Here is a 25,439-nt window from a genome sequence, read left to right as displayed (position 1 = left end):
TGTTTCAGTTGGACATCAAGAATGCCTTATTGTATGGTGATCTATAGGAAGAGGTGTATATGGAGCAACCTTCTGGTTATGTTGCTCAGGGGGAGAATAAAGGTTGTATGTGTCGCTTACACAAGGCTATCTATGGACTTAAACAGTCCCCTCGGGCATGGTTTGACAAGTTCAGTGCTACTATAGTTACTTGTGGATTTTCTTAGTGTTATTCTGATCATTCTGTCTTTGTTCGTCACAAATGTGATAAACTAGCTGTCTTGGTAGTTTATGTTGATATTATTCTTACTCGTAATGATGAGGTAAGAATTTCTTAAGTGAAAGCTTATCTACAGCAACACTTTCAGACCATGGACTTGAGCCAACTTCACTATTTTTTTGGGATTGAGGTGATCCGATGTAAGAAAGGGATCAATTTGTCTCAAAGGAAATACATGTTAGACTTTTTATCTGATAGTGGCATGCTTGCATCCAAACCTGTTGATATCCCTATGGATCCTCACCAAAAGTTTGTGTTAATGATGGAAAACCTCTTCAGGATGTGCATCAGTACAGGAGTTTGATTGGCAAGCTGATTTATCTTACTGTAACACGTCCTGACATCTCCTATGTTGTTGGAGTCCTCAGTCAGTTCATACAGTCTCCTCAGAAAGCACATTGGGATGCTGTTGTTCGTGTTCTTCGTTATTTAAAGGGTGCTCCTGGAAAAGGGTTGATCTATCGTCCTAATCGGCATATGAAACTAGTTGGCTATTCTAATGCTGATTGGGCCGGCTCTGCTAATGATCGGAGATCTACTACTGGTTATTGTATATTTATTGGAGGTAATCTGGTTACATGGCGTAGCAAGAAGCAGACTACCATTGCCCGATCTAGTGCAAAAGCAGAATACAGAGAGCTATGGCTCATACCGCTGCTGAGTTACTGTGGCTACAGTCTTTACTCTTAGCGTTGGGATTTTCAGTGACCAAGCCTATGGAGATGTATTGTGACAACCAAGCTGCGGTGTCCATTGCTAGTAATCTAGTCTTCCATGAGAGGACCAAGCACATAGAGGTGGATTGCCACTTTGTTCGTGATGTTGTTCTAAAGAAGCTGATTGGGCCGGCTCTGCTAATGATCGGAGATCTACTACTGGTTATTATACATTTGTTGGAGGTAATCTAGTTACATGACATAGCAAGAAGCAGACTACCATTGCCCGATCTAGTGCAGAAGCAGAATACAGAGCTATGGCTCATAACTGCTGCTGAGTTAATGTGGCTACGGGTTTTACTCTTGGAGTTAGGATTTCCAGTGACCAAGCCTATACAGCTGTATTGTGACAACCAAGCTGTGGTGTACATTACTAGTAATCCAATCATCCATGAGATGATCATTATTCTGGTATCAATCAGCTCATTGTTCTTTGCCATCAACGGATAAACCTCAATGATACACTATTTTGGCAAAAAGAAAGTAAAGAATGATAATATTAAAGCTCATTTGGGAGTAGCTCTGATACATGATAATTTATGAGAAGTAATTTGAGGTGGCATGACCATGTTTAATGGAAGCCTTTGGATGTTCCAGTAAAGGGGAGTGACTTGATTCAGATTAAAGGAACTAAAAGAGCTAGAGGCAGACCTAAAATGGCCCTATGAGAAGTAGTGAGGAAAGACATGCATAGCTTAGGCATTGTATCAAGTATGACCTCGAATAGAACTAACTGATTGGAGGGCAAATATCCATGTAGGCGACCCCATTTAATTGGGATAAGGCTGAGCTGTTGTTGTTGTTGATACATCATTTGCATTCAATTGCATTTTTGGTACATTTGTATTTTTTTCCTACTTCACCCTATTTCACATTGAGATTAGACCGCCACACAATTTAACATAAGTATATGTTCAGCACGTAGCCAACCCCATTATGTTAGGATAAGGTTATGGTTGTTGTTGTTGCTGCTGTTGATGTTGTTGTTGTTGTTCTATCTGTCCAGATGCTCTCGCAACGGTCATTACCTCTAGTTATCAAATTCCCAGATTTTTCTGAGTTATGAAGTTTCATTTTTCTCTTTTTGAATCATAAAAGGTGCAAAGAGTCACTACAGGCATCTCTAGCCGATGACATCTTCAGCAGCAATCAACCCAAATTATAAAAACAACAAAAACTCTGTATTTTTTCAAAAGAAAATCCCCTAACTTGTATAAATAGGAAAAATACGAATGAAATGAAGGATATACACAGATGAAAAACTCATATTTTATCAAATTCAGAAGTGTTAACTAGATAATAATGCGTCACATAACTCATTCACAAATCTCTTCAACAAAAGGAGGGAAATCAGAAACACGGACAAAAAAAGGCACCCGGAATCAGATTCTGAACTATTAAAAGAACTAGAGAGATCCGGCGTTTCGTTGCCCTAAACTTTGTAGAAGACTACGTCTTATAGTCAGTTAATAAGATCATCTTATCTTCAATCGCCAACACCAATAAAAACCGTTAGGGTTTGAGAAAGAGAGGAAAAAAAAAAAAATTACCCTTTTTTTGTTTTCTTTTTTCCCCAAGTACACTATGGATCGGATCCGGCTCCTCTGTAGCGCAGGGGTGAGCTATAAGATATGTAGCACAGGTTGTAACTGCGACACATGGCATTGCGTGATCAAAAGGAGGAGAAGGATGAAGCTTTAGGACCATTGGAGGAGTGAAACCCCTGATCTTCAAACCCTAAAAGGAAAAAATAAGATGGATTAAGGCCGCTCCAGCCATGAAGCTTCTGGCTCTAGCTACCCCATCACTGCTGAGAATTCTGGTTTTCTTATCTTCACAATGTAATAGCCATTTCTGTAGACTCGAAAAGTGAAAGAGATCCATTTCAATTTGTACGAAATTTACAGGAAATTCATATAAGATTGGGAAGAATTTGTTGAGGAGGCTTTTCGGATTACTGAACCCTGAAACCCAATTTAGCGTGACTATCAACATCCAGCTGATCTACCCCCCAAAAAAAAAATCCAACTGAGATTAAAAACCATGTATGAACAAGCTGTACACGATAGATCTATTTTTCAATTTCATTGGAGCTGTTTCTTCTTTGTCATTTATGAGGTTTTAAGTTTAACTCGATATTTCGTAGCATTTTTTATTTTTCCATTTAAGTGCTTAAATTGCAAGGCTTGTAATTTGTAAATTACAGCTAGTCCATAATCAGTTTTTTTATTTTAACTTTGGGAGAGAGCATTGATGAAATCTGTAATCAGGAAGAAGTCTTGGTGGAGGTCGAGTAGAATGAGGAGGAAGAAGCTGGGGTGGGAGAGATTGAGGTAAGGGGAGATCCTTGCGGATCGTTGATGAGAGGCAGGGGGTAATGCGGTCTCGCGGCCAAGAGGGACTGGTTGAATGCAGAGGCGAGATTGCGAGATTGCGAGATTGCGAGAGTGCGAGGAGGAAAGAGAGGAGATGGCTGAATGCAAGGGAAGGAGAAAGAGGAAAATTTCTTCTGCGTTTCACTCCTCCAATGGTCTTCCTACGGCTTCATCCTTCTTCTCTTTTCGATCGCTCAATGCCACGTGTCGTAATTACAACCCGTGCTACATATCTTGTGGCTCACCCATGCGCTACAAAAGAGCTGAATCTATGGCTCAACTGCTTTTGCGACAAAAAAACCGTTACTTACGATACCGGCAAAATACAAGTTCTTTTATCCAGCTACTTGTGAGTCGTGACTATGGTTTAGGTTGGGGTAACGCCGGTTATTTCCTCTTCTATTTTTTATTTTAGTTTATTAATAATACTGTAGAGGCTTCTCCGAGTCTCTGATAATACTCGGGTTAGAAAAAAAAAATTGAAACTATGGTTTAAGAATTAAGATACTGGAATCGGTCCTGATTGTCATTACAAAATGGTTCCTTTCCACCTTGTTACCCTTTGTTTGTATGATCCAACAATAAAATAATATGGTATTAGCCAAGAATCTAGATCTGTCGAGGTTGATATCAATGTGATCTAACTAATTCTGGCTGATCCGATCGAATTCTTCATACCATGCTTCTGAAGACATTGAAATGATCTCAGAAATTTATGTCCTATATATCCCTTCTGAGTTGTCGGGTATCGAAATGATTCAATCTGATCTGATTCGATTTGTTCATTGACCAATGAACGAAAAAATCAGATTGGATACGATAGAGAACCCGTGATGGTCATTGCAATCATGGATATCTAGGAATTGATCTAAATTAATCTATCACGAAAGATATATTTGAATTGAAACTTAACATGTGAGCACGAGTTTTGGATGTCTGATACCCATATTATGAAGGGAATGAAAAATAGAGGAAAAACTTGGATAACATTAAATAAGTTTTTATAGTTTCTTTCTTAAACTTAAATCTTGTCATATCTCCATTAATATAAAGTGAAAATACATAATAATTAATTAGTCATATTAACTTATTCTAGGTTGGCCATTCCCTTGTGCTTTCCCTTTCTTAGTTTTGTTGACCTATGTGGTTCAACTGTTTGGGTCATGCCTTTGTTACCGTTGGTTCAACCGGTTGTTGATTTGTTATGGGTTGCCTTTAAGTGCCAATGCAAATGATTTGGTTTGATTTGATTCGATTTTTGATCCAGTTGTTTAAGGTGTGATTAGCTTTTCCGCCAAATCAATTTGAACAAGATTGTGTCTCAATCCTACTAATTTGGCTAGATGGTGTCATGGCAACTACTTCAATCTTCACATATGGTGTTAGAAATATTAATCCAAACCATATATGATAACATATGTAATAAGGGGGATGGATTTCTTATGAATCATGGACCAAATTCTCACATGTCCGTTTCGTTATTACAACCTTCTTTCTTTATGTCAAAGACCAGAAGCTACGCGCAAATTCTCATTGGATCTCGGTTGTTCTTAACAGCGATGGCTATTCATTTAAGTCTTCGGGTAGCACCCATGAGGTTGATAGGGACAAATGCAAGCATTGTAAACATCATAAGCCTGAAAATCAAGAAGAAACTTAAGGAATTGATGGGGTTGAGTTGTGGTATCGATCATTCTCCATAAGACTATAAACACATCTCCTATGGTGCAAGCTAGGTTTTTGTAAATTAGCCTCCAAAATAAAAGAACCTCATAGGCCTCTCTAGTAGTAGTTGCACTCGTTTATTGAGCCACATTGGGACAAATTAGAATCGTGCATAATAAGATACAACAAAATGATAAATAAAGAAAGCCAAGAGAAAATGAAGTTGAGATTGTCTTCAAATTCAAATTGTTAAAAATGGGCAAAATCTCTCTCTATTTATATAAGAGCAAAATGCACTCCTAATGATTGTTTGCAAGAGACATGCTCAATCACCAAGTCTTTTCTCATTAGACATGTCTGTTGATCATTAAAACATGTCTATTAATAGTCACACATATTGATGTCTATGGGGGTGTGTTCAAATTCAATGGCTAAGTTAAGAGTCCTTAGAGATGGATTGAGATTGTGTGGGGAATTGGGCCTCTCCGATTTTAATGTTAATTCTGATTCCTCTTTGATTGTGAAGCTGGTTACCCAAATATCCTGTAATTTGTGGAGCTATTGGTATTGGTTTCAAGAAGTTATCCACCTCTACGATTCTCTGAGAGTCCACATCTTGTTTTCATTTTAGAAAATCCATCGAGTAGCAGATTGGTTAGTTAATTTTGCTTGTGAATCTACAATAAATTTGATTTTTTATGGTGATGATCATATTCCAGGTGATCTTAGTTGCATCATTCGAGAGGACAAAGCTGGTTTACCAGTCTTTATAATGTAATAGTTTATTTTATAGAGGTTTTCTTTTGGGTTTTGAGAGTGATAGAGTGACTTGTCTCTCTTGGGTTGGGGTAAGGCTGATTATATCTCCCTTTGCCTTTTTACTATCAATTTCATTTTTAATAAAATTCTAGGGGTTATCCCGAGTCTCAGATAATATTTGGGATAAAAAAAAAATCAATAATCACACATATTGGTCATTTAGGTGTCTATTAAGAAAGATACATCATCTAACAAGTATTTTAATAAAATAAAATATTATATTGAATCTTTAACTTCACAATTTTAAAAATTCCAACATATTGATTTATGGAGTAAAATTTCCCCTACTGTGGGTGAAGAAAAGCATGCTTATCTGACGTCATAAATGTTATGCCACATATTATATGAATTCAATAATACATACCTCCATTGTTCTCTGAGACCCTTTGTGCACCATCCAAAACCTCTTGATTCTCCCTTTGACGTCGGGTGAGGAAAATAGTCTCCATTTTTTTAACAGAGAATCACTTGCTCTATATTAGAAATGCCCCCATAACAACTTATATTTACAAGTACTAACCCTCCATACCATACGACAACATGCACCAGGGTTCCACACATTGTCGTTGTTCGGCACACATATGTTGCAAAACCTGATTGCACACCAACACTTCACTCTTCCCTTTGATAGTGAAATGACTTAAATAATCTCCACTATTTGAAGATTCGTCCCGAGATCCCTCTTCTAATACTGTAATATAATAGAAAAAAAATAATACTACTTGATAGTGTGTATATATATACACAGCTAGCGGTGCCAAAAGCCCCAAATTGAAGATGCTCGGGCTTGTCTTCTCATTGATTACGAGTACTGATGTATACATATATTATCGGGTAACATTCTCTTACCTAATGCAATAATACTATAGAGGACGTAATTCATAAGGAAATGACTAAAATGCCCTCAAAATTGTCTGATATTAAATTAAGTATCAAACACCTTAAACGTGATGTATAATAGTATAAGTTGACTTTTCTGGTCAAAATAGGCAGGACTCACGTGTGGGCCCACCTATAGTCAATGGCATGATTGTCAGACGTGGTCACACGTGTAAAATTTCAGGGTTTTGGAATTTAAAAAGGGATTTTCATTTCCATTTTAAAAAAGGGGTTATCTTTTGTGAGAATAATCCAACCTAACTACCCAAGAGGTGGAAGAAGGCCCCACCGTATCTGTTGTGATACGGTGATTCCATGGTCAGAGTTACTTTTAACAGTGTACGTACAAATGGTAAAATCACAATTTTTACAGTCAATAATCACCTTTTCCTTGATAAAAGTCCTTGAGAAAGAAAGGCCAAAAGGAAGGAAGAAAGAAGAGGACTTAAAGGCACCTTTCATGGCTTTTCTATGCCTTTTTATCCATGCCTGTCGTTTGGTGGTTGGATTGGAATTTGAACCGGTTCCTTTCCTTGTGGTCCACCCTCCCTTCCTCCCCTCCACTTTTTATTATCATGCCCACTTATTAATGTGGTCCATTTCTCTATCCACCTTTGCAGTTGTAGGGTTGTAACTCTTTTGAACTGGCCATCATGTCCCCTTCTCTTTTGAATTTTTTCAAGTGGATCATATGCTTTAAAAAGCAGACCAGGCAGGTGCTGACTTGATCTTGTTTGTTTTCGTTTTATTTTTATTTTTAATTCAAATTAGTGTTATCTTTGATTTTTCCAAGTTTTCATTGCATGTTTTATTTCATTTAATTTTTATTTAGGCAACTTTCCTTCACCTATCACTTATGATTAAGAGATTATCGATTTTGTATTATAAAAGATTAAACATTAATGATCCTAGATGCAAATATTTTTCCTTCACCCACGGTGTAGGAAAACTCTCTCTCTCTCTCTCTCTCTCTCTCTCTCTCTCTCTCTCTCTCTCTCCTGTCTTTTTAAAGAGATTTTGTGAACTTTATAAAACAATTATAACTCATCTCATTGAATGGGATCCTAGTCATCAAACATTTGTAAAAAATAAATAATAAATTAATAAATATTAAAAATAAGGGTCGATGTTTTTTCTGTTGGTAGCAGAAACTAAGTGGCAGGCGAGAGCCAATCAGCCCCCCATTGATTCAATCAAAATAGGGCTAGAGAGGTCATTTCATAGATGAGAGAGAGAGAGAGAGAGAGAGAGAGAGAGAGAGAGGCAGAGACTACACCTCAAGTAGGAAACATTATCCTAAAGAATAATCTTTTTTATTTTTTTAATTAAGAATAATTGTATTTTACCAAACATTTAATTGGATAACGATGTTGCATTGCCAAAGTTCTGAGTTTTTTGTTTTTTATTTTGAATGTTGTCTTCTTGTTTTTTTGGTAAGTAATTTTTGAATGTGTGCTAGATGATCATAGAATTTGTACTTATAATTTTGTTTAGGCTTGTTGTTTACACCTCCTATTATTCTTGCATTTAGTTTTTTTTTTCAATACAAATGTAGACCAATAAAATAAGAAAATAAAAGGATCAGTATGAGAAGGCTTTAAACAATTCAAAATTTTCAAAATTGTTCAAGTTTTGTACAAATATCAATATTAACAAAAAATAAGTCAACTTCAAAGTAGATTTATTCTGCGAAAAATGCGTTATGATTTGTGGCCACTTGCGTGGATGTACATACCTAGTTTTTTTTTTCTTTCATGTTGGAGGTTGATTTGATAATTTCAACCTAGGCTATAATTTTATATTGCTAACATGTGAAATTTAAGATTCATATTTGATCATTAATCTCCTATGTATGTTCGTGCATCTCTAATATTTTATACATCACTTTCAAAGTCTTAAAATTTTCAATTCGTATTTTATCATATATAACCAACTCCATTTAAATTGAAACATGGGCTCTACCTATCGAAAAGGTTTAAGTCATCAATTTACCACGTGACAAAATTTATTCACGCTTATAGATTCATTTTGAATGTACCAACCAATTTATTTTTGTTATTCTTTCCTCTTTTTATTCTTTTGATTAGAATTTTTAGATACAATTTTATGAATTTTGGGCCATGAAGATATTTGAGAATCTTGGGTTCAACCATCGAACCCGGTCCAGCTTAAACTATATTGGACAATAGATGCTATCAGTTTCAGGATTAATGTTTGGCTAACCCAAACTCTTTTTCTCAATATGAGCCAAGATTAACCCAAAACAATTGGTTTTTAGTTGGACCACTTACCTCAATCACTTTCATAAAGATTTACCTTAGATCTTCCCTACCTCTAGTGTGCCCACATCGGAGGGCTAAGAGTGTTTATTTAAGAGATTTAGATCCTCTCCAACCGGGCCAGCAAGCGCAAAACAATAGAAAAAATAGGAGAGGGAAACATATTATTTCACTTTCCCTTTCCTATGTTGTGTCCAGCTACTCTGATCCCTCCCCAGGCACATTTTTTTTTTTTTTTTTTTTTTTGGGTGCAACTCTCCAGCCACCTCGGCTAGAGAGGATATAATTCCTTGTTCAAGTGCTGCCAATTGTCGGATGTGAGGTGGATGCATCAAGAATTGGAGAGTATTCAAGAGCCATTATTTATGGGATTCAACTCTTCTCTTAAGCGTATATCGCCCAGGTCTTATCCATAGCTACTTAGACGAGCGTCACATGTTCAGGTGATGATCCAAAGGTTCTTGGTGCCCTTCGTCAAGGCGTTGGATCATCACCTCACTACGTGGTGCTTGCTCACCCAAATAATCATGGGCCGACCTGATAGATAGATGCCAAGGAGAGGAGTTGGATCCAAACTCAATGAGCATTAACATCTTTCTTAGGGGCCCACATTTACGAAAGGTAACGCCAGCTCCTTCTTTTAGTGGGCCCTACAGACGATCTAGTGTTTAATTACAAATTGGGAATTAATCAACCCCATGTGTCATAGCCTCATAAGCGTGGGCTATTGAATCCTCTAAAAAAACAAAAGGAAATAATCTTACTTTTAGCAGAAAAATATGAAATAATCTAACAAAGGAATAAACCTTCATTAAAAACTTAAATCTAATGGTCTATTCAAAGTTTCAAACTAACAAACCACCTTGGCGCGCCACTCTCTCTCTCCTCAAGCAGTGATTCTGCTGCAATGCTTGCTTTCCACTCACGTCTCTTCTTCACCCAAATCGTCATAGGGCGGTAAAAAGTGGAAAAAAAAATATTTAAATATCACAGAGAAAGGTCTGCACGAAAAAGACCTCTCACAAAAGCAAAGCAAAAGTAGAGAGAAATCATTTCTGTTTCATCATTCATGGGCTGCACTGTTCCTCGACCTGAAAGCGTTTTCACCATCAAAGCTTCCACCACCACCACCACCACCACCACCACCACCTTTGAAGCTGCTGCTCCTTCTTCTTCTTCTTCTTCTTCTTCGACTTTTCCAAGATTCCTTTCTCTTCCTACCCCACTCGTCCACCATCCTCCCCTGAAGAAAGGCGATACCCATCTCCTGGTTTCCCTCACCTCAACCACCTACACTTCTCTTCTCCTCGATCAACGTTCATCCGATCATCATCAGAAGAAAACCTTAACCCTAGAATCAGAAACCCACAAAAACCCATCTCCCGATTCGGTCATCAACGCTTGGGGACTCATGGCCGGCCTTGACGACTTCGATTTCTCCTCCAAGCCCAATTCTGCTTCTTTACTTGACCGATCCCACTCTGTTCGCCATGATAGTTCATCCCCTAAGAAACCATTTTTCTCCCGCAGTGGATTGGCCAAGAAGCTTTTCGGCTCCTTCCAACCTCCTTGGTTGGAGAATTCGAATTCGAATTCGAATTCGAATTCGGTCGGTGAAGGGAAAGTGAAGCAATTGTGTAATTCGTTTGAACCTTCGGCAGATGCAGGAAACGATAATAATAATTCGTTGATGAAGCCACAGGGGAAGCAATCATCGGAGGAATCGCTTCTTGCTGATATGGATCCTAACTTGTTATCAAGTTGCAGACGGTCAATGTCGTCTAGGCAGTTGAGTTTTAATCAGTCAAAGACGGCGAGGTCATTTATGGGTTCGAGCTCGAGATTTTCGCCTTTGTTCGATAGTCGGATTCGATTGCCGGGTGCTGACGATAAGATTGTTGTGTTTTTTACTAGTTTACGGGGAATTCGAAGGACTTATGAAGATTGTTCTGCTGTTCGGAATATATTAAGAGGCTTTAGGGTTCTTGTGGATGAGAGAGATATTTCAATGGACTCTAATTATAGGAAAGAGCTGCAGACTGTGCTGGGAGAGAAGACTGTGAGCTTGCCCCAAGTTTTTATTTGTGGGAAATACATTGGAGGGGCTGAAGATATTAAGCAGCTTCATGAGGTGGGAGAATTGGCCAAGCTTCTTGAAGGGTTCCCCATTCGGGATACCAGGTTTGTCTGCAAGAGCTGCGGCGATGCCAGGTTTGTTCCTTGCTTGAATTGTAGTGGCAGTCGCAAGGTCTTTGATGAGGACGAAGAACAATTGCGTAGTTGCCTGGTATGCAACGAAAATGGATTGATACGGTGCCCTAGCTGCAATTCTTAATGCTTTTTAGTTATCAATGGTATATATGTTTTGATATTTCTGGTGAGAATTGTTGGAAGAAAAAGGGGGAAAAAAAAATACTGCTTTTGTTGCTGTAAGTGTGGATTTCTCTGTCCCCAGATCTGAGGGGATGATTAGAAACTCTTATAGGTTTTTGTTCTTCTTTCTTTTTCTACGATGTAAAATGGTTACTGACTGGGTATTCTTGTTCATCATCTCTCTGAACTACATTCAAAGAAATAAATGAAAAACTTTATTGGCTTTGTTGATCATCGTATGTAAAGAGATGTGAAGCTTTCTTGTAATTAATATACATGATTAATTTTCCTATTTCTCAAAGAAATTACTTTTTTTTGCTTATTGAAGGGATGAATCTAAGGCAATTTCAATGTGGTAATCTATACTTAATTGAAGTGGTTTATGTGGCTTGGGAATACTACATGGCCAATTTATTTGACATGTGTGAATTTTGTCTTGACTTTGCCGAGTGCATGGTTTGGAACTTGGAGTAGACTTTTAGATCCTCTTGAAACAGAAGCCGACAATGCTGTAGCTTTGAACTTTGTTCACAATGGAAGATAAGATAGGATTTACACAAGTTCTTTAGCTGAAACGTGAGATTTTCTATTAATTGATAACTGTAAGAGCCAAATATCTAAATGCAGATTTATGAAAACAAGCAAGTATCTGATGAAGTGGCACAGAGTGGGTTGAAAAATCCCCCCGCAAATGCATCAAGTGATGCAAATTTGAGTCTATTGGAATTACATGGATATCTAGTTGTGGACTTGACTTATAACCTGGCCTTATTGACAAAGAAGAACACATTCTAGCTCAATCTCTAACACTCCACGCTCAACATTCTGAAGCCTGATTGTGATGTCTTGCTTTACCTTCCCATCTACCAGGCTGATTGTGCTATCCTTTACCAAGGTATTGTGTTTGTTAGCTATCCATTTCCCGAGCTCAATGGACTCAGTGATGTTGGAGTTCTCATAAGCTTTGGCAGCATTGAGCAGGGGTTGGATGTCAATCTCAGTCTCTCCCATGTAATCATCTGTTGTGAATGTATCCTTGTCGTACACAAGCTGCAAGCAAAGGAAACAGTGAAGTCAATAAAGATGGATGCCTTGATGAAAGAGTGGGGGAGAGGGGGTTAGAAGAATAAGGATGTTGAGTTTGTTGCTTTCAGAACAACCAATATAACCATACATGCTAAAGACCAACTTGAAAGAATAAAAATCCATGGTGTTGTTAAAAATCACCCTACCGAGATCATCTGCTTAGTGGGTAGCAATGTTTCTCTGATAAGTAATTGAAAGATTTTATGGATTTTAGAACCAGATAGTATAACACGTAGTATCAACAGCTGCAGCTGGAGCAGAAGTGAGACTATGAGGTTGGATATGACCCACTTACTTAGGTTCTATTAGGTCCCTCTCTAACCTCTGCTTAGAGGGGAGCAATCTTGGCATCTTTTTTCTAGGTTTTCTTAGAATGTGTTAAGGAAAACTATAAAAGAACTAACTTAAAAGATCTTTCTTTTTGGTTATGACATTTAAATGGATAAAAAAGGCCAAGAACTATGATAATAGAAAGTCTTGGCAAGTAATCATTGTATATAGGAATCCCATTACCATGAGAGTTCCCTGCATCTCTGCTCTATAATGGTTTGATATGGAAATAACTGACGCAGACAAGTATGAAATATTAATAAAATCCACTAGCCTTGAAGCATGCTGTTCTTGTTGCATGCATGCCTAATAGCATTGACTCAAATTCACTCTACTTATAGATCAGAGTCATATATGAACCTTGATTTAGACTTGTTTTCTTCCTCGCTCTCATATTTTTGGGCAAAGGGGCTATTATCCCTGGAAGGCAGTGCTTGTTTCTATTTCTCAAGTTATCTGGGAGCAGCCCAATACTAGATTGCTTGAGGATGACTAATCAGAGGTATAGGTGGTCAGTGCCATTTGTGGTATGAAGGTAGCTGATTGGGCAGTAGTGTAGAGTATCTGTAGAGGTGTTTGGTGACTCAGCTCCTTCGATTGGTTCTGGTCTACATTAAACTATTTGAATATGGAGTCCCTACTCCAGAAGGTTTTGTGAAGTCGATCTCCAACTGTCATTTTCTTGGTAACCTTAGCCCCTTTAGAATTTGAGGCATTCTTAGATTGTGAGGTTGAATGATCTGATTTCCTTCTCAAGCTAATCGGTGATGGAGATTCAACTATTTCTGAGCTTCTTTCTCTCGAGATTGCTTGGATTTAGTTCTCGGATGAGGTTATGATCGCAGATTTATTTTGAAGGTGATTCAGAAAATTCAGATTTATCATAGATGGTCCTTGGATATCCTTCCATATCATTGGACATATAAGATACTTGGCCTCATTGTTTGTTCCTCATTGCAGTGGAGACCCAGGGAGTTAATGATGCGGTGGGTGATTTGGACGAACAAGAATGTATTTTTGGGGTAGTAATCCTATATAAGCTGCTGATGTTTTTGTTCTTTCTTTGTGTTTTCGTTTCTGTTAATTATGGGCGGCCCTGTTATCCTCCATTACATCTCCAGGAGTTTTTATCTCATTATTTTGGTTTAAGCACAAAACACTTTGTGGTGGTAATTGGCTGAGAAAGGTATGAACAATTCCAATTCACTGTTACAACTGAACAGCACTTGCAGTGGGATGCAATAAGAATAAGTTTTCTTGCAGAGTAAAAATGCACTTTTAACATATAGATGAAGGTTCAAAAAACATACAATCATTGAACTAAATGCAATGAAGAGGGCCAATACATGACTGGATGGACCTATCAACATCAAATATCTACTACCACTTGTGCATGGGACATATGATGCACACAGAGATAAAATTAATTTGGTTATTTATTTTCCAGAAAATGTATAGTCTGTTAAAGAATGAAAAATGCATAGTTCTCTCTGAAGGGCTCAAACTACACCAGAGATGTAACACACGTTTGGAAAGGTAAACACCATTGGAAAAAAGCACCCTACCTATCTTTCGCTTTAAATCTGTTCTCTTTTCTTCATCAGCATGCTTACTGATATATGAGTATCAAATTGGATGAATAAATATAATTCAATAAAAGTACAAGTTTCAAGCTTGACCTTTTTGTAGCTTTATTGGTGGAGTTCCAGAGAGAGAGAGAGAGGGGGGGGGGGGATCTGATTGAGGTAATTTATTTTTTCCCGTATGTCCAGTTCTTCCTTCTGCTAAATCTCGTTTATACATCCGATATAGAAAAGAAAAGATCCTTGCTGTGTCTGTATATCATACAGAAATTTATAAGTATAATTTGATTTGTTGTACTGAATATAAATATGGAATCATATCAGATTAATATCAAATAAATGTGAATAGATTGATGGGACAAAAAGGCATAGTGGAGCTCTAGATCTGGATATGGGTGACACACTTTTTGTCCCCAAAATTTCTATTTGAAGTGGAAGCAGGGTAGGAGATAAAATGTGCCACCATCATTATAAGCATTGAGACTTGAGCAGAATGTAAAATTTGGGAAGGATGAATTAGTTATGTTAATAAAAATCTAAATCATGCAGGCACTTTCTCCAGGAGAACAATGTGGCTCTGGAACCATGTCAAACTGCTGCTTTCCAACAATTTCAAGCCTCAAATCAGCATTCTAAGCTAAGTCTCATATTTTCTCAAGTGAGAAAGGGGGCCTAGCACTGTTCTACGGGCTTTCTGTTCCTCAAATTAAGACTCGACTTCTTGAAGGTATTCGGATTGTTCCTTAGAACAAACCTTCTCCCGTCCTAGGAGAGCCTCCCTCAGGCAGATCACTCTATATGCGTAGCACTAGTCATGATCAGAACCAACAACTCGGCAGGAGTGTGCCACAAAACCACAGCTTCATTGAACCAAGGGGATCATTTCAATTATTGCCTAAAGATTTATACTCTAGTCTCAGAGACTTGGATCAATACTCCAAGTCACATGATTATTTTCTGTCAATCTGGACTTGTTCATGTCATCATTAAAGCCACAGTTACTTGTCTTGGATGATTGAGATTGTTAACTACCTGTTGCATTTTCAGCCTTATACAGAAGGTGGACTGTCCATTTAGAGAGTTTATATTAAAAAAAGGGGGGGGGGGGATAACAGATGGTAAAGGCCCATTCTGGTTCAACGTTTATAGAAATAAGAGGATATCAGATCAGTAATTGGAATGGTGGTTCAGTATATGTTTGTAATAGTTAGTTCTGTGTTCATTAACACTAAATTGAAGTATTTTAGAAAGATATACTAACTTACCAACTTTAGAGGTGGAATGGGTTCTGGAATTGATAACATTAGCCTTTCATTCCAGACTGGGTTCAGGTTGTTCTTTATCACACGTGTTCTCATTGACTGCAACAAAATTCAGAAAGTCTTCATTTTTTAACGCAATTGTATTTTTTTTCTTCTAGTAAGGCATTAATAATACAGACAGTCATTTTAGGAGAAGAGGCTTACTTGCTGTCCCAGTGTGAGGATGACATAAGGATCACTACTCATTACATCCCGAATGGCTAGGTTGGTCCCTCTAATGATGTCGACCTTAATCAATCCAATGAATTCAACCATGCCCGCCTATACAGTTGATTCATAGCAATGAGAAATATCCAAGGACAGAGAAAATCTAAATTCTAAATTAAGACCCTTTAGAAACAGAGTAGATTAAACCATCGTTCTTAAATGAGACAGAGTTATAACACAAAGACGTACTGTTAAGTTTACTTTCTTTGCAGCCTTTTGCTCATTTTCCTTTCTTCTCCAGCTGTTGCGGAATGCTTGACCAAGTCCATGAATACGATGCCCAGTGGGTTGTTTCTCGTAGGTTCTCTTGTCTTTGGATGTGCTAACGGTATTGCTTGAAGAACTGTTTTGGCAGGATGATGAACTTGGAACAGATGGAAAAGGGCAAGTCGGATTAGATGGGCAGGAGGAAAAATTGTTGCTCATATTTTGTATGCTAGAATAGATCTCTGGATGTTCATTGGAGCTAAAAAATTGTTGCAGCTCATACTTCCTCCTGAATATTCAAGAAACAATCCTCCAATTCAGAATGATGTCTGTTTTCTGAATTCAAATTTGCCTGAATGATCTATTCTTTTGCATCAGGTTAGAAAATTATGGTAATCATCTTACCTAATGAAATCAGAACGCAACTCTATGGTGGAATCTGGTTTTGGCTTTTTGATGTTATCTGGTAGTGTAGCTTCATATTTCATGTTAGCCACATTGTTTCCACCCAATTTAGCCAAAGAATCAACTTGTTTATCTGTCCATTCATCTAGCTTCACTGATAGAACCTGGGAATAAATGCTGAACGTATAAACATGTCTTCTGTATGAACAAATGTTTCTTTCTATGATCCATTTTTGTTCCACTAGCCAATAAAGAAAAGCAAAAAGTTTTATAGGGCATCTATGGACGGATGATCCAAATGACATGTGAGCAGGGGACCTTAGGTTCTTCCACATGGCATAACTAGGCATACCCGTCCATAAAACACTCCAAAAATAAAGGATCATTTTGATGCCAATTTTTTTAATAGATTCATTGTTGAACAGCTAGCTTTCTGGAACAAATACACCCCAGTATGTTTATACATTGCAGTGCATATATGAACTTAAAAATTATCGATAAGTCTATTTGGATATTATATCTCTTACAACAATCTTAAAAAACTTCCTTTAGTTTTATTAGCATACATTAATAGTCCAGTACTCAAGAAACTCCTTTCAATTGCACTCACCAAGCTCTTATTCTGAGACAATGTGAAAACTACCCTCATAACAGGTTCCATGGCATTACTTTTGGTTTAATTCTATTCCCTTTTCTACATGTCTTTCTTCTCAAGAAGTTAGTTTTGCATGTATATTTTTACATATGTTTAAACTGGATGAGAGAAAATGCCACCAACTACAAATTAAGTGGATTTATATTTTAGAGAAATTGCATTGCCACCCCCTGAACTTTGATCCTTATTCAATGCCACCCCCTGGACTTTTTGAAACACAAAAAGATACCCCCTGAAAATTCAAAAAATTTCAAATCAGTCCCTGCCATTAGTCATCCCCGTTAAGTGATGGAATAATGGTTAGTTTTTTATAAAATGCCCAAAATACCCCCCACCCCAAAGGTGATTTGACCACCTTACCCCTGTCCCTTCTTCTAAACAAAAACCTGCAACTATCAGTTCTTCAGCCTCCGGCGTAAGTTCATGGGCACCCCTCCCCCCCGGTGAAAGTTCGCGGCTATCCATTCCCTCTGGCGAAGGTTAGTCTTCAATTCCCAGCTCGCTCGTGGTCCTAATAAGGGGGATACATACCCGCGGTCATCTCTGTGAAGCAGATCTGAGATATCCAGGATATCATTCCACTCTGTGTAGCAGATCCAAAGAAGAAGAAGCTCAAAACTGGGAGAGGTGATGAGGCTAGATTTGAAAGGAAATCCAGTCTACCTCCTCAGCTCGCAGGTGATTCAGTGAGGAGTCACCTCGCCGGATTGCAGCAGCCACCTGAAGTACAGCAGCAACCTGAAGAGCAGCGGCACCCTCTGATGTTGAGATGCCAGTCTCGACGGAGATCAGCCACGATCTAGAGAGCAGTAGTGATTTGAGGAGAAAAAGGCAATTCTTCTCCCACAGGTCCTCACAGTTCGTGCACAGTCTTCTGCATCGATCTCTTCAGCAGTGATCAATGTATTTTCCCAAATACATTTCAATGATAGAGTGAAAATGCGAGGCATTTATGTCATTCTGTCTCTGGATTCTAAAAAGAAAAAAAAAAAGTGTCTGGTGATTCAAAATTTTCCACTCCAACAACACTGAAACCGCCACCGCCCAGTGAAACAAAAGGCATCAATTTTGCAGTAGAGAACTAGAGATCAAGCAGAGAAGGGTGAAGAAAGTGGAAGAAACACAACGTAGAGGATTTGGGAATGGCACAGGCAGCAAGGCTCAACTTGAAAATGCAAAAGGAGCTCAAACTTCTTCTCACTGATCCTCCTACCGGCGTCTCCCTTCCGATGCTAACCGTCGATTCCGATTCTTCCAACTTGTCAACCATTGATGTCCGTACGTTTCCAATCTACATCTCTATTTCATGAGATCCCTTTATTAGTTTCAATATCCATTCTTTTACTTTTAGTTTTTGGGTTCAAGCTTGGAAAATCAAATTTACCCATTTTGTTCATTCGTTGCCTGATAGAGATCGATGGCCCCGAAGGAACAGTTTACGCGAAAGGGGTTTTCAACATCAAGATTCTAATACCTGACAAGTCCGTTGTCGATTTCACTATGCCAGTCATCGATTCTCTCTATCTATTGGGATCTTCTCTGTTGTAGATGATCCTCACGGTTTGAAGAAACAGAGAAGGTATAATTGACGACAACGACCGTATACAACCAACAGTTGCAAGTTTGGTTTAGAAGAAGGGGCAAGGGTAAGGTGGTCAAATCATCTTGAAGGGGTGTTTTGTGTATTTAATAAAATAACTAACGGTTATTCTATCACTTAACGGGGATGACTAAAGGCAGGGACTTTGAAATTTTTTGAATTTTCAGGGGGTGTCTTTGGTGTTTCGAAAAGTCCAGGGGGTGGCATTGAATAAAGACCAAAGTTTAGGGGGTGGCAATGCAATTTTCTCTATATTTTATTTATCACGGATGGAGTTGACATCCCAACAATGTTTGTTTGTTTTTTTATTCTTTATTTTTATAGAAGGGGGGAGGGGGAGGGGGAAGGTAACAAGTTAGGAGATTCGAACTCACGACCTCCTAGTGGGGGTAGGATTTGCACACCACATCAGCAACTGCGCTAGGTGGTTGTTGTTTATCCCAACAATGTTAACAAGAGGTTTGCATGCAAATCTCATTATACATATCCTAGGCATATTCAAGAGATCATAGATTAATTGGATAATTATCAAGAAATGTGTTCTTTTGTGAATATCCACTTATTTCAGGTTTAAAGTGAAAGAAACTTTTTGCTACAAATAATCCTTTCTACATGAATAACATGATGAGGACCTAACACTCTGGGAAGTTGGAAAAAAAAAATATAACTTCAGTTATTATTGGTAGATCTCTCTCTCTCTCTCTCTCTCTCTCTCTCTCTCTCTCTCACACACACACACACACACACACACACACACATTCACACACACAACTTGTATTTTCTTAACAGAATGATTAACTTTACTCCACTTAATGCATGAAAAGTTTCAAATAACACCTTTGATATGTGCACTCCCAGGCTTCTGTGAACACCAGAACATTTGATACATATAAATACTCCAAGATTTATGGACCTGATATCCACCACTTTGTTTCATTAGAAAATGTAATAGCACAAGTGAAGCATTTCACATAAAGAGCTTGTGAAAGGAATCCTATGATTAAAAGAAATTATGAGTCTTTTGTAACAGAAGCCAAATGGGAATCTTTATTTGTGTAACTTAGTTGATCCCTATTCTTAATTAAAGAATGAGGAATGAATTATTCAGATGCTCAATCAATTGCCAAAGTTATGAAGTGCAACAATCAACTCAAGCAAGACCAAGCCAACAAAAAATATCATTTTGTTACTTTCAGAAAAAGGGCACTGACTATATTTTGGGACCTTCTTGGCTATATAAAGATTTGCAAACACATAGAAAGTCTAAAGATGAGGCTGGGGATTTTTTTCCCCCCTTTATCTGGGATTGGGAAATGATTCCTTTGCTCTGTGACCCTGTCCCAAGGCCCCCACTGTCCCTCACCATACCCATACAAATAATAGCAGTAATGATTAATAGTAATAATAATGACTAGCAATAATGAGTTCAACACTCCTTGGGCTCTGCCTATCAAGGAAAAAAAAAAAAAAAATAGCAATAATGAATTTGTTGGCAATAGTAAATTTTATGACCATCAAGTATTGTTAACACTCATTATCTTTGACATAGTTTTGTGGTTGTTCTTAACTAAGCATCAGTTCTTACACAATAGATCTAGAAATATGATTCCATTGTTAAGGAGAGAAAAAAAGTACATTCAAATTTTAACACCACCCCCCCCCCCCCCCCCCCCCCCAAAAAAAAAAGAAAAGTGCAGGCACTAAAATCATCATAATATAAAATAAGCAACTCAACTTGATTTTCCATCTTAAGGTTAGCAGTGGTTTGCTGATTATAAATAGCTGGAACATGTAACTGCTCAAGTATGAAAGTTCAGATACTTACACCCATTTGGGATCTGGGGAGCCACAATCTGCACAAAACATATTTCCTGATTGACTCATCATACATTCCAGTCTAAATAGTGGATCTGTTTGAAAAGAGAGAGAGAGAGAGAGAGAGAGAGAGAGAGAGAGGAAATAGGTTATAATTCAAGCACATGATGATGAGATGTAAATTCTATAATATTATAGGTCAGGCCACTCAGGTGTAAATCCCAATGCATCCAACCTTGCAGGAATGTATGATAATACACTATTTTAAAATAGGACAAGGTTTAAAATGGGATGCATATTTGAAAACAAAGGGCATAATGACAGCTGGTATTATCTAGGTATTCCACTGATTGTGATTTTCTATTCTCTCTTTGAAAGGGAAGTAATTTGTGTTCCAGAAGGAAGCACCTGCCCAACAAGTCACTGTGAACACTGAATTAAAGCATCCAAATTTGCAGGGAGGATAAAAAGTACAAGCTCATAAACTGCCTAAGTGCAATGCCTAATTGATGCCACCAAGAATGATCGCAGAACTACATGCCAATTGTTCACTGAATGGTGTCTATTGGATCCACAACTATAATATGACTTCCCTGTATCCATTAAAGTTCTTAGAAGCCTCAACCATTGTCTCAGTTTTTTATGGTACGGGCATTCATCCTCAACATTAACTAGATCCACCTGATAGTACCTATCAGTTTGCATTATTTAGGGTTGAAGCTGCAACTTATATGAGCAAGATTAGTAGGGTAAATGTAGTTATTTGTGCCTTCAGCCCTTAGAAATTCCAGTTGCCAGTTTCTTTTTGTAGTTTCAGTTAAGGGAAAATGAAATTGCTCAAGAAATCAAATTAGTGCATTAGAAACAAGTATATATTGCAATATGACTAGCGCGAAACTTCAAACAATTATGGGAAAAATACCTGCATAATATGTTTCATTGTCTTCAGAAGTCCAACTTGTTGAAGGGTAACAAGGGTCCAAGTCCATGAGGTCCCTCAGAGAAGACCCTGATCCTACAAACACAACTAAATATTTTAATATGATTTTGTAACAATAATTTTAATATGATTTTGTAACAATAATCTCATTTTAAAAGTTCAATGAGGCACGATTTTAAAAGCACTTGGAAGTTAAAAACTACGTCTCCTTCCTATCCACCACAATTTAAAATAAAAGTGTCTTGCTTCTCAAAATTGGATCAAGGTCAAGTGAGTTGGGATACAAAGAAATAAAGGGCCAATAGGCTTTCATAAGCATAACTGGTTAATGATATCACACATTGGAATGAATCAGTTTCCAAGGATACTGATATTGAAAAGGCACTAAAGTTATTCATAGATAATTCATGAGTCTGATGTGAAGAATCAATCTAGGAATGAAAAGATCTATTCACTCAGTTACCAATTTGTAGTGGTCATCTAATTATTCTCAATCTTAATGGAATGGGAGCATATATTATAGGAACTGGTGGTCTACAAGGTACAAGTTTCAAATACAAGACTAATCACTAAAAGATTGTTATGAAATTACAAAGAGGATAAATAAAGCGAAGGAGATGTCTTGATTGTTCTTCTACAAGAAATTAATTGGAAGAGAATAAGTGAAGCAAAGGAGGTTTCTCAATTGTTTTTCAAATTGAAATTAAGATGACAGAGCAGTTAGAAAGCTTCAACCTTACTGGCAGAGAAAGACTATCTGATGCATTTGATAAGAGAAGAATCCTATCCTTAGGAAAATAAGGTTAAGTTTGATATAACCCAAGAACTGGATGACACAATTTACAAAAATGGAAAGTTGAAGCAGATGTGCAAAAGAGAGGTGAAATTGCAAGATTGCCAAACTATTATTATAAGACGCAAGATAAATGGATAAATGATGCCACAACAGATGATGGAACAAACAAAGAAAAGATATTGTAAACATTGTACTCAGAAGTCTTGAGCTTATGAAATAAGTGGGGCAAAGCAATGATGAAATTACATTTGAATCTAAATTCAGAAGTAATGCATCAATCAGATGCTTCATCAGTCATTGGTTTGCATCAATCTGGACAAATGCAGAAGCAAAAAGAAATGGCTATTGCACGAAGGACCTTGGACAAATATATATATATATATATATATGTTGATTCAAAAAGGAGAAACACCAATTAATTTGATTCATTATTTTGATAAACAAGGATAGGCTGGGATAGTAATGCATCCTGGACATATTGTATGAAACCATAATCACAACATTAGAAAGAGATTAACCCTGACCAGCTCAAACAAATAAAAAGAGTGTTATATCAAAGCAGGTTGAGATACTCAAGTTGTAAATCTACCAGCTGTACTACGTAGTACTAAATTTGATCTGATTCTCAAGAATCAAACAGAAAAGTACATATAAATCTAGCCAATATGGTAGTAACACACAGAATGACAATTAAACAAGTTTCTTTAAGCCCTGAAACAGTATCTTGTAAATCATTGACAAACCCGATGAGGCCTTCTCCAAAGCACTATCAAGGATATCAGAAATGATGATGGGAATGGAGTATATAGATATACACTCTTACCCCAAAAATCATTATAAACCTGAGATTTTCTCATGGACCATTCACTTGGATAGAAGCAAACTTTGTCGACAAGATTCAAAGGTTTAATCTAATGCCTGTTAAAAATCCCAGACCCAAATTTATCTGAAGGTAATTCAAGAAATTTCAGTTTTGATCATGTTCTGTCTATGGATCAGTTTTAACAATTTTCCTATTGTTTCATTCTCAATTCTCAAATTGTTGCTGCCAATCCAATATTGTCCTTCATATAATTGCATTATGATCACACAACCATCTTCAATAAAACTTATAACATTTTGTGTATACAACCCAGTCTAAAACTTTTACATCCACAACCTGCATACACCTATGTGTAATGAAGCCATATGAACTCATAGATCCTCAAGAACTTGTACTCTTGAAAGCACACACACACACACACACCCCTATCTTTTGCTACATCAAAGGTTGACTCCTAAACTGTTCTTTCTTTGATTCTCACACCAACCTTCATCTTATTTAACTGCTGAATACCGATCTCTTTTGTTTCATGGTCTTTTCTATGCTACCAAAATACTCAAAAATTCTCCAAATCATCAATCTCGAACCTATTGCTATGACAATTCCCTCAAGTGACAATTTCTGGGAATACATCATACTTTGACCCATTCGCTTGGACCAATATCAATCTCTAATGTTTCATCAAGAGTTTGTCATTTTATCACATTGTGCAAAAAAGTTCAATGCCCCCACCCAAGGATGGAAGCCAATAACATCCAATATATATTAGTATCAAAAGAGCATTCAGATTCTAGGTCTCTTAACCTCCTGGGATTTTGAAATCGCTTTAGTCCAAAAATATACTGGTATTTGAAAAAAGAAACAGGATTCTGTCTTCTCCCAAGAAAAGAAAATAGCACCACAATAGTGTATGCACAGTAAAACATTCTTCAGCTATTATTCATGCTATAGTCCCAGCAATACTACACTCATTATTTCTCAATGTCTGGTCCTAAGTTGATTAAGTTTCCCCTTTTTCCCTTTCAAATACAATTAGTTGGAGAGCAAAACCAAGAACTCACCCATGGTTAGGATACCAAATGAATAAAAACTCTCCCAAAATATCACTTGGCAATGTGTTTCACCACAAGATCCACAAGAACTTGTCTAACATTGACGGAAAAATTTATGATCAACATGCCCCCGTGTGCCACTCTTAACACTTCTTCTGTTCATTACCCATATTTATCCAAAAAATCCAATGTTCATCAGCACCCTAAACCCCATTCAGCCTCCATTATAATCCATTCAGCCACTGTTATAGTATTACATGTGAATACAACTGCTGGCAGTGTTTATAAACCACTGATGAAAGAAACACATCTGTATGAAAATATGAAATCCTTCCTCATCTACATTAAGATTCAAAACAATACAAGAAATTGAGGAGGAAAAACAGAAAATACCTGAAGAATTGTGGCTGTGGGTGGCCGGTTTTTCTTGCACAGGAGTCATTAGAACCCCAAGAATTTCGGACCCAGACATGAAACAACCCCTAGAATGTGAAAATAAGCATCCACCAGCTTCTTATCTGCAAGGTTAAAAGATCATAGACAAATAAGCAAGAGAAATGGAGAATGCCCACACAATAAATGGAAGATTTTAAATATTAAATAAAAAAAAAAAGAATAATAAAAGGGGATTATTATTACCTGGGATTTTTGTAAAGTTCTTGAAGATTATACCTTGGAAAGATGTATCAAATGGATACAGGAAAAAGAGGGAGAAATCAGAAAAGTAAGAACAGATATAGAAGTGAAATTTGTAATGGGTTTAGAAAGATCTACGCATTCAATGCGTATCTAATCTTTAAATTTCTTATTCAAAAGAGTCTGAATCGAAAATGTGGAAACTAGAAAGAGAGAGCCAACGGAAACGTTCTCTCTCTCTCTCTGGTTTCTCTCTGTTTCTTTCTAAACGGATAACGGTTAGTAGTTAATAAATTAATCATTGCTGTAATCAGTGGTTGTGTGTTCGTTCAACTGTGCACGTTTCTTCTTTTGGACCTCTTCAAGGCATGGTTTCAAGTATCGGTCTGGTATCGGCCGTATCAGATCGATATCAGTAAAGACCGATGATTGATCTGGAGTGGTTATTCGGATCGATTCAGGGGTAAAATAGTAAAAATTAATATTTTTTTTATAAAAAGTAGGGACAAAATAGACCGATACCCACCGATCCAAATTGATATCAGATAGGTATCGGTAGAGATCGATACAGATACTGTCCTTAAATCCATGCTTCAAGGGGCATTTTTTTGTCCAAT

The 25,439-nt window shown here is 37.4% G+C and overlaps 2 protein-coding genes across 4 annotated transcripts; one reads left to right on the top strand and one right to left on the bottom strand.

The window, feature by feature from the left end:
• The first annotated feature begins 9,997 nt into the window (after positions 1 to 9,997).
• Positions 9,998 to 11,599, top strand: LOC122085868 (uncharacterized protein At5g39865-like). Its single transcript, XM_042654465.1, has one exon. It carries the CDS (start codon positions 10,062 to 10,064, stop codon positions 11,325 to 11,327), a length of 1,266 nt encoding a protein of 421 aa, XP_042510399.1. The 5' UTR covers positions 9,998 to 10,061; the 3' UTR covers positions 11,328 to 11,599.
• A 330-nt stretch (positions 11,600 to 11,929) lies between these two features.
• LOC122085827 (probable ADP-ribosylation factor GTPase-activating protein AGD11) lies at positions 11,930 to 25,078 on the bottom strand. 3 transcript variants are annotated; one of them, XM_042654417.1, is made up of 10 exons: positions 24,826 to 25,078; positions 24,580 to 24,704; positions 21,498 to 21,590; positions 20,586 to 20,670; positions 19,598 to 19,673; positions 16,506 to 16,669; positions 16,083 to 16,389; positions 15,831 to 15,947; positions 15,630 to 15,725; positions 11,930 to 12,415 (listed from the first exon to the last, which is right to left on the bottom strand). In XM_042654417.1, exons 2-10 carry the CDS (start codon positions 24,656 to 24,658, stop codon positions 12,134 to 12,136), a joined length of 1,299 nt encoding a protein of 432 aa, XP_042510351.1. In that variant the 5' UTR covers positions 24,659 to 24,704; positions 24,826 to 25,078; the 3' UTR covers positions 11,930 to 12,133. The 3 variants fall into 3 exon arrangements, with proteins under 3 accessions (XP_042510351.1, XP_042510353.1, XP_042510352.1); XM_042654419.1 differs by having other exon boundaries at positions 20,586 to 20,613; XM_042654418.1 differs by having other exon boundaries at positions 24,580 to 24,696.
• Between the last annotated feature and the right edge of the window lie 361 nt (positions 25,079 to 25,439).

Source organism: Macadamia integrifolia, chromosome 8, assembly GCF_013358625.1.
Source record: "Macadamia integrifolia cultivar HAES 741 chromosome 8, SCU_Mint_v3, whole genome shotgun sequence".
Taxonomy (NCBI): Eukaryota; Viridiplantae; Streptophyta; class Magnoliopsida; order Proteales; family Proteaceae; genus Macadamia; species Macadamia integrifolia.
The sequence above is the reverse complement of the archived record's forward strand: the minus strand, read 5'-3'. Positions and strand labels throughout refer to the sequence as shown.

Excerpts from the sequence above, each read along its gene's own strand:
- LOC122085868 (XM_042654465.1), top strand. The coding sequence starts at position 10,062 with ATGGGCTGCACTGTTCCTCGACCTGAAAGCGTTTTCACCATCAAAGCT.
- LOC122085827 (XM_042654417.1), bottom strand. The coding sequence starts at position 24,658 with ATGTCTGGGTCCGAAATTCTTGGGGTTCTAATGACTCCTGTGCAAGAA. Across the intron at positions 20,671-21,497 it reads CAATGAAACATATTATGCAG|ATCCACTATTTAGACTGGAA; the intron begins GTATTTTTCCCA and ends CTTTTCAAACAG. Across the intron at positions 12,416-15,629 it reads CCATTCCACCTCTAAAGTTG|CTTGTGTACGACAAGGATAC; the intron begins GTAAGTTAGTAT and ends CTTTGCTTGCAG.